Raw genomic sequence first — 9,409 nt, 5'->3', positions numbered from 1 at the left:
TTTCTCGGTTCTTATTTGATGTTAAAATTATTACGGAATATAGTTATTAAAAAAAAACATTTTGAAACGTGTTTCCATTCCAAGAGTTGAAGCTGTGTTAAAAGTCTGATCTAGGGTCTTATCCTGATTTAAAAAATAAATACGGATTCCAGGTATTATTATTTATTCTATAATCAATGATTTATAAGAGGGTCTGGCCACGCATATAACCAATTTTCTGTATATTTCATACAATGACACACCTAGGTGTAAAAATAGAGACAACTAGACACGATCTCGTTGCGAGCAGCGAGGAGGTCTTCCGTGTGATTTTTTTTAAGGTTATATGATCTTGACTTTGATATTTGACCCTTTATCTCCTTATTGGGGCAACAAAAAAAAATTGATGGTTGAATTTTGTTAGGAACATTATTCTCAGCATTTTATTCTATATTGATTTTCAAAATAATGCTTTTTTCAAATATTTGTTCTGTTTGAGGTACATGTATGTTATCAAAGTTTTGTACTTCTGGCCCCTTAAAACCCATTAAAACCCCTTAATACGGAACACATGATAAAATAATTATAATATGTTGTTAAATAAATGTGAGATGAACATTTTTGCTTCCTAAACATATAACAAAATATTTTTCAGCAAAGTGCTATGGAAGAAAGACTTTAGGGCCCTTTTGGTCCCTAAATTGAAGGGCCAGCCCCTTTTTCTTGGCATCATACGAAAGTTTTTTTGATATTAAACATATTTTGTTCAACAAGTGTTTAGAAATTCTTTGCCGTTTTTTAGCTATCTGGGATATGACGTTTTAGGGGCCGACCCCTAGTCTCCTTATTGGGGCCAGATAACGAAACTTTAATGATTGAATATTGTTTAAAACATCATTCTAAGCATCTTTTATTCTATATTGCTTTTCAAAGTATTTGTCCTTTTTGAGATATATTCGATCGTAGTTTTGGACTTTTGGCCCCTTAAAACCCCTAATTACGTAACGCATAATAAAAATGTCATAATGTTTAGTTTTATTAGTAAAAGATGAACATTTTTGCTTCTTAAACATAAAACAAAATATTTTTCAGCAAAGTGCTATGGAAGAAAGACTTTAGGGCCCTTTTGGTCCTTAAATTGAAGGGCCAGCCCCTTTTTCTTGGCATCATGCGAAAGTTCTTTTGATATTAAACATATTTTGTACAACAAGTGTTTAGAAATTCTTTGCCGTTTTTGAGCTATCTGGGATAGGACATTTTAGGGGCCGACCCCTAATCTCCTTATTGGGGCCAGATAACGAAACTTTAATGATTGAATATTGTTTAAAACATCATTCTAAGCATCTTTTATTCTATATTTCTTTTTAAAATATTTGTCCTTTTTCAGATATATTCGATCGAAATTTTTGACTTTTGGACCCTTAAAACCCCTAATTACGTAACGAATAATAAAATTTTTATAATGTATAGTTTTATTAGTGAAAGATGAACATGTTTGCTTCTTAAACACATTACAAAACATATCTCAGTAAAGTGCTATAGAAGAAAGACTTTAGAGCCCTGTTGGCCCCTAAATTGTAGGGCCAGTCCCTTTTTCTTGGCATCATACGAAAGTTCTTTTGATATTAAACATATTTTGTTCAACAAGTGTTTAGAAATTATTTGCCGTTTAAGAGCTATCTGGGATAGGACATTTTAGGGGCCGACCCCTAATCTCCTTATTGGGGCCAGATAACGAAAAATTTATGATTGAATATTGTTTAAAACATCATTCTAAGCATCTTTATTCTATATTGCTTTTCAAAATATTTGTCCTTTTTGAGATATATTCGATCGAAATTTTGGCCCCTTAAAACCCCTAATGACGTAACGCATAATAAAAAAATTTATAATGTATAGTTTTATTAGTAAAAGATGAACATTTTTGCTTCTTAAACATATTACCAAATATTTCTCAGTAAAGTGCTATGGGAGAGAGACTTTAGAGCCCGTTTGGCCCCTTATTTTAGGGACCAGCCCCTTATTCTTGTTATCAAACGGAAGATCTTGTAAATATAAATTTTATTTGCTCTATATGTTATGGTAAAATATTTTCAGGAAAGGAGATAAAGAACGAAAACCATTAAAAATTACGTCTTTTTTTTAAACTCGATTTTCGGGTCCAGGCGAGCTTCGACGCCTTTGAAGCCAGACAACCACAAATGCCTTTAAACACATCTACAATCTTTTGTCTACAATCCCTGAAAAGAACAAGGGACGTTATTGACGGAATTTGGCCGAATCTTGAAAGACAATGAGGTTTATACGAGTCATAGTTGAGAATTTTCTTTTTCTAATGATATATAACTTGTTTATATCTGATCATGTTTAACAACACGGATTTAGTGCTAAAAGGCGGTGTTAAGAATTCATTACGTTAGTTTTGACGTTCGTTCTATATGACACGACGTCAATTACGCATCTCATTTCCGTTATGTAACCGTCAATCATCCAAAAATAAATGATAGTGCGTACAATTTTTTTAAGTTAATTCTATCGCTATTTAGAATAATTATTCTTGATGTCCAGGGAGAATGAAAAGGTCGACTTGTTTACACATGAAAGTTTATGCTGCACCATAAAACGCTCGTATTCAAGTAACAAAAGTTAGATTATTTACGCCCCCCCCCCCCTCTCTCTCTCTCTTTCGAATTCTCTCATTTACTTATTGTATACTTAATTTTTTCGTATATTCCAGTTAGAATATTTCATCTATTGCAAAAATATATGTTTATATTTTACTACCGAGACATATTGAATGTATTTACATCGGATACTTTAATTTTTTTCTTTAGAAAAAAAACCCACTACAGTCTTTTTAACCTGTAACAAATCAGTAGGCGGTTTCGTCTACATACGACTATTATAGTCGGAAATCCGAATGTTTTAATTTGTTGTTAAAATCATGTTTCTTTGTTCTTCAAAATTGTGGTATCAAACTTCAATCGCAACTTCTCGGGCCTTTCCGGCAGGCTTGGAAAAACACCTCGAATGTATTACCTAGGCGTCCATGACAACCCCCTTTTTATAAAACTTGATATAAATACAACACATTTTACGATCTGTTGAGATGTAAGCTAGACTTCATTAAAGTAAATGATTTACCCTAAAATATAACACAGAAGCGACTTATAAGGCTTTCTAGCCGATACTTATTTTAATGAGAAGCGACTCCATTTTGTATAAAATTCTAACATCCGGTAATGTTAATACATTCGAGGTGTTTTTCCGAGCCTGCCGGGAAGGCCCGAGAAGTTGCGATTGATCAAACTTCAGAAACGTCAATACCCCGCCAATATCCGGTCAATATAATATACGTACTTCTATCGAACTGAACCGAACAAGGCAAACAACACGTGGTTATTTTGGAAGTCGTAATTTCATTCAAAGCTCAATTATCATTTGATACGATTATAGGTTCCAATTACTAATTATCTACTTGCTGTGGCTCCATGCATATGACGCACTTGTTTTTTTTTTTAATTAAGCTTACTAAGTCTGGTTTTCACACTTTCGTTTTCTCTGCATCTCAAATCTTGGTTACATTTTTAACTTTAAAAAAATGTGGTAAATAATCGTGCAATGTTAAATATTTCCACACACGGATAGACTATTCATTTACGTCTTATAATTACCTAGTAGGCATTAAAACAAAACTCCCAATTTTTCTCCAGTAATTTTTCTACAAATTATTTGATACTGGCAAATAAACGTTACCGGTAAAACTACTGTATCATAATAATTATTCAGTTTGATATTGTTTGTCAACTATATTCATGTGTTCATTTTCATTTCATATACATAACAAAACATGAGAGATAAGGAAAAAGGGAGAACATTTAATGATATAGCAGTGGAAAACTTTAAACCAATTCACGTTTATCAAGATAATAGGATTAACACTGATTTTAATAAGAACAATTTAAAAGTGCATTCAACATTTATTCCTCCGTCGGACTCTCTGATCCACTGTCTGACTCATCAACAACACGGGCTGCATCATCCAGGTGGTCCGCCCAGTTACGAACTCCTTTCACCGGTGTGGACTGGTGTCGTGCATATCCAAGGTACCACAGAACACTTGTAATATGCGCGCAGCATCCGACTACACGGGACCCTGCCTTGCATTTGCAGTACCAGGAAAGAATCGCTCCTTCACGGTGGTGTATCCAACACTGATATTTCTTGGCCGAAACGTGGCGACTTTGAATCTTTGCGCCGATGATATTTTGTACATCTTCTGCTATGAGAATGTCATATGCGCCATCTTCCTGTAAATGTTCGTGTGAGTAGGCCTTAGCCATCTTAACTTGGTAAGTTCCTAATGTGATGTTGCGGATTTCCTCTTCAGTTAGAATGGGAAAGTCGGTGGCTACATCATCGGCATCCATCGCTTTCCACAGAGAAGATCTTCTGTCCCAGCCCTCATTTTCCACTAATTCTCGAAGCTCGTTTCCTTTTTGTGACAGATAAAGCATTTTGGATGCAATTGCTTGATCATCTTCAGCTGCTCCAGAACTTAACGGAGGACAGTATTTGTTAGAGAGAGCGGCGGCAATGCGGACATAATCCCCTATGAACGGTATTTGTGTATTAGACACAGTCCTGTCAAGGTACTTCCACCGCTTAATTCTGCCGTTTGCTGACTCCACCACCCAGCGCACCTTTTAAAGATTATGAAAAAAATTATCATGCATCATTTACATACACAGAATATACAGCGCATATAATTTAATAATGAATTTGAACCAAATTAATTTTACATATTTATGTTTTGAATCAATTAAAAATTCTACCTTGGTTATCAACCTGGAACTGTTCGATTCCTCGGTTGTGTGTTGCTTTGTACCTCTAAGGAAACATGGCATCTCCATCCGGATACCAATATCAGATAAAACATCAGCACTGTCCCTGAAGCCACGATCAACAATAAACGTGTCACCGTCATTTAACCAGCTCCTCATTTCTTCCGCATTTTTCTTAATCATATGGTTAAGGATACCGGCGTCGTTGTTTTTGGAGTCAGACAGATATGGACCTTGGACGGACACAATATAGCCAGATGTTGTGACAACCATCATGGGTTTCACAAGCGGCCTGTGCTTATGTAAGCTAAAGGAACGTCTGGAGAAGCTGAAATTGGTGGACTTCTGGATGTATATGTACGTCCCGTCTAAAACAAGCAACGCTGGGATAGAGTTCGCCAGACCAGATGAAAACAGTTCCTGTGCTAGTGGCCTTGTATGCTTGGCTATGACGTCCTCGCGGGAAATATGTCCGAAACCTAAATTATGTGGTACAAAGTCACTCATAAGGGAACGTCTGGCTGAAGAAACGGCTCTGCGTACCTATAAAAACAACAAAATATACATATCAAAAGTTGTCTTTTTCATTTGGAGACTATATATATATATTGTATATATTTTATATATATTAGCAAGTCCAAAATCCCCCCCCCCCTCCTCAAATCAACTTATGATCAATAAGAACATTATTACATGTATTAACGCACCTGCCATTTTTTCATATTAAAAAGGGTAGCCAGCATCTTGTTGTCCAAGGCACATCTCAATTTCATCAGCAAAATCGCAACACAAGTGCGGATGCTTCTAGATTTTGAAGACTTTATTTCCAAAACATTAGCCATTAGATCATCAAACTGGGTTCGGGTCAATCCTGTAAGATTATGATAATCCTCTGACGTTAGTGAGGCCTCGCTGTCAAAATCCAGACGAATAGAAGCATTTCTTTTTGCATAATTTCTGAGACTGTCGAGGAGATCGTTCATGCCTTCAACACTGAAAGACGTTGATTTTCTAATTCTATCCGACACGCCTTGATTTAACGCCTCTGAGGTCATATGCCCGCCATGAATATGTGTAGGACAACATCTTGAACCTTCTTTCATGAACACACCAAGTTGTACAAACATCTCAAGTCGTGACTGTTCAGGAATGACAACAAGTTTGCGTGGTTTCTTTTCACAAACTGCACAAGCATCATGTCGATATCCAGTAGACGGAATAGGAAGTGTCGTACGTATTTCCAGTGGGGCAACATTTTCTTTGTCAGAATTAGGATTGAGTCCCGGGTATTGGGATTCTTGTTTCAGAGAATAGTAAAACAGTTGCCTGCATTTATTACAAACTACGTCACTTTCATTCAAGTCAGTCACAAATCGTTTGGACAGAAATTTTCGAAGAGCTTTATTTCCAGAAAGCGGTCTTCGTTCACTAGTCTTTACGCGCTTACAACAGGTTACACAGGAGTATGGTCTAAGTTTGGATGACATGGTTCAGAACCTTGAATAAAAATGCATAAATTTTAAAGAGAAATATTTAGACTATTAATGCTCTACCTAAAAATGGTTCAAAGGTCACTGGCGTCGGAAGCAAATTGAAAGTGGGGGGGGGGGGGGGCTAGACTAATCCTCAGAAATCTTAACAAGCGCAAAGTCATGAAAATCCTAATCCGTGGAGGGGGGAGGGGGAGTTTTCTATAGTTCCACAAAAATTGTTACCTACCAAAAATTTTCCAAATCATGAAATTCCTACTCCGTGGGTTGGGGGTGGGGTGGGGGGGGGGGGGTGGGGGGAGTATACCTATGACTCCAACTTCTCAATATTTTAATCGTTTCAATGTAAATTTAGGAACAATTCTGTTTACTGCGACAAAAAGTGTGTGTGGGGGGGGGGGGGGGGGCTGAACCCTCTCTGATGCTATGTGCCTAATGGTTAGGTCTAACTTTGCAAAAAAAGTGGGGGGGGGGGGGGGATAAGCCCCCCCCCCCCCCCCAGCCCCCACGGTTCCGACGCCTATGAATGTAGATGGATTATAGACACGCATGAAAGAGAGGCGCTTAGATTGAAATGAATATGTTTAAATATTATAATGTATACAAACTGTATATACAAAAAATTACCGTTATAAATTTCAGCTGAATTACACATACTATATATGAAAACACAAATAAAACCAGTAAATATATATGTATACAGCGGTATGACAAAAGTATTCGCGAATTTTACGTTATATGTTTATGTCGGAATTAATCATTTCTATACTCTCTCTCATACTCTCTCTCTCTCTCTCTCTCTCTCTCTCTCTCTCTCCTCTCTCTCTCTCTCTCTCTCTCTCACTTAATCTATGTACTAAATTGAATGTAAAGTACAATATCCCTAACATATTTCAGCAGCCCTTTTTCATACAATGAATCTGGAAATCTGTCGTGATTTTGATGATTTTAAAACAAAAGTGAATAAAAATGACACATTCTGATTTATAGCTTGAATCGTTTGTTATTGAAATGATAGACGCATTATCGATGATTTTGTACACCCTATTAAAGGCTTCGTGTAATCCATCGGTATTCCTGGTATAACATAGAATTCCTTTTATTCAGAATAAACTTCTTCACTTTGCATTTGAGAAAAATGATTTAACAAGATTAGCACGAACTATCTCGTGCTGAATGTTTTGCTTTTCGTAGTTTGCTCTGTCTTTTAAGTCTATTAAGTCCCTCTACCCTGTTATTGAAGAACAAATGCATGTGCACATGTCGCTACATTTTATTAAACCTTTTAATCCCTGATAAAGCTAATAAGGATTTACAGTTTCATGCGTAAATCCAATTTTTTCCTAAGGTTTAGAGTGATAATAGAGTTTGATGGGGTGTGTGTTGGGGGACCTTTATTGGTAATTTGTAAATTTAATTAGTTTGAATTTTTCAGGGGGTGGGGAGGGTCCAGTCCCTCGACCCACTTCTAGTTCCGCGCCTGAACCTTATCTATATATTCAGTTTTTTGCACTTACAGCATTGATGGCTGAATGATGCATGTAATTTGTCTATTTATTAAATAGCTCTAAAATATTTGCTTTATTGTTAACAGTAAACATACACTCAGACACAATAGATGATAATATCTACATTTTAAGGAATTGCCTGTGTGATGCTAACGTTTTAAACCGTTTAATATAAACACGGAGTACGTGCTCGTGAAGAGAAGAGTTGAGAGCGCACTGTGTAGCGTTAGACCGATCACTGGTAGGTGTATTTATTTAATTGAAAATTTTATAAACTATACAATGCTCAGAAATGAAATACTAGTATTCTACAAATTCCATCTTATTATCTTACCTTAATCACATAATGGATATCAGCATCTATAAGCGTTGTGAGCTTTCACATCCACGGCTGTTGAGCAAACGTTTCCAACGTAAATATTGTGTAAAATCACGAATAATAACGTTGCGTATCTAATTCCGGATTAATTGTATTTAAAAAATTGAGTATTTTCACACACATTAACCGCCACGAAATTAAGCGTGGAGTGATATTTTAATCTGATGAAATTACATTAAAAATATAAAAGCGGTTAATGCATGTGAAAATGGTAGATTTAATCAAAATATATCGATATTACGTTAAAATAAACGACATTTCGCTTAGAAGCCGGTGTTTCGCGTTGTTTTGTGACGTCACGATTACTTATTACGTCATTTTCAGCCAAGTCGATATTAGCTTTGATCCTAGTTCTTGCACATGATCAAATATTTTTATAAAATACCTAAGTTAAAAAATCGTTGAATTTCTCGGCCGATTTCGGCCAATACCGTCCCTTGTTCTTTAAATTCAATATCTTTTTTTGTTTAGGAGGAGATAGCAGGACAAAATGACCCTCTAAAAATCACTAAAACGTCAATATCTCCCGAACAGAAATGACGTCATTAAAATAAAAAATTAAATATAAGGTTTGTATTAATATCTACAAGATCTGAAATTTTCACGCAAATCGGTCAAGTCGTTTTCAAAAAATCGCTTGTACAAAAAAGCGTAAGAAAAAAAAAATAAAAGGGAAAAAGAAACAAAGCAATAAAAAAAAGGTCTTCCGTTGGAAACGGAAGACCTTAATAAAGGGTGAACTGTTGCCATTGTAACTGATGTTAAAGATGAAGCAACAATTTGTTGGAATTTCTATGTGTACCAATTGTGTCCTATTGTTAGCAGACGTATTTTTGTATTCTTTTGACGCAGAATTTATTCAATAACCTGTACTGAAAAAAATTAACCATTCGCTGTGGCATTCTGTTATGTCTACTAGATATATCCCAGTGAATTTGAAATAACAAATACCACAGAGTCTGTGTCATCTGTTTCATATTTTGATATTTTACTGGAAATGGACATTGATAGTAACATACCAACAAATCTTTATCATAAACGTGACGACGACAATTTTTTTATAGACAACTTCTCTTACTTATGTTGCAATATACCTTCATCACCTGCATATGGTGTTTTTGTCTCTCAGTTAATTTGATAAGCAAGGGCATGCTCTTCGTATGAACAGTTTCCTTTTGCAATCTTTCATTAGCTGAAAAGGGATTTTTT

The 9,409-nt window shown here is 35.7% G+C and overlaps 1 protein-coding gene across 1 annotated transcript; it reads right to left on the bottom strand.

The window, feature by feature from the left end:
- Positions 1-2,966: 2,966 nt before the first annotated feature.
- LOC128161063 (uncharacterized) lies at positions 2,967-6,310 on the bottom strand. Its single transcript, XM_052824312.1, has 3 exons — positions 5,531-6,310; positions 4,815-5,366; positions 2,967-4,682 (listed from the first exon to the last, which is right to left on the bottom strand). The coding sequence occupies exons 1-3, from the start codon at positions 6,308-6,310 to the stop codon at positions 3,960-3,962; spliced, it is 2,055 nt and encodes a 684-aa protein (XP_052680272.1). The 3' UTR covers positions 2,967-3,959.
- Positions 6,311-9,409: the final 3,099 nt, after the last annotated feature.

This window comes from Crassostrea angulata, chromosome 8 (genome assembly GCF_025612915.1).
Source record: "Crassostrea angulata isolate pt1a10 chromosome 8, ASM2561291v2, whole genome shotgun sequence".
NCBI classification, from domain to species: Eukaryota; Metazoa; Mollusca; class Bivalvia; order Ostreida; family Ostreidae; genus Magallana; species Magallana angulata.
This window is presented reverse-complemented; position numbering and strand designations above follow the sequence as displayed.

Bases quoted from the DNA above. Each gene is read 5' to 3' on its own strand.
- LOC128161063 (XM_052824312.1), bottom strand. From the start codon at position 6,310: ATGTCATCCAAACTTAGACCATACTCCTGTGTAACCTGTTGTAAGCGC. The intron at 5,367-5,530 runs GTGCGTTAATAC...TTGTTTTTATAG, and splicing joins TTAATATGAAAAAATGGCAG to GTACGCAGAGCCGTTTCTTC. The intron at 4,683-4,814 runs GTAGAATTTTTA...AATCTTTAAAAG, and splicing joins GTTCCAGGTTGATAACCAAG to GTGCGCTGGGTGGTGGAGTC.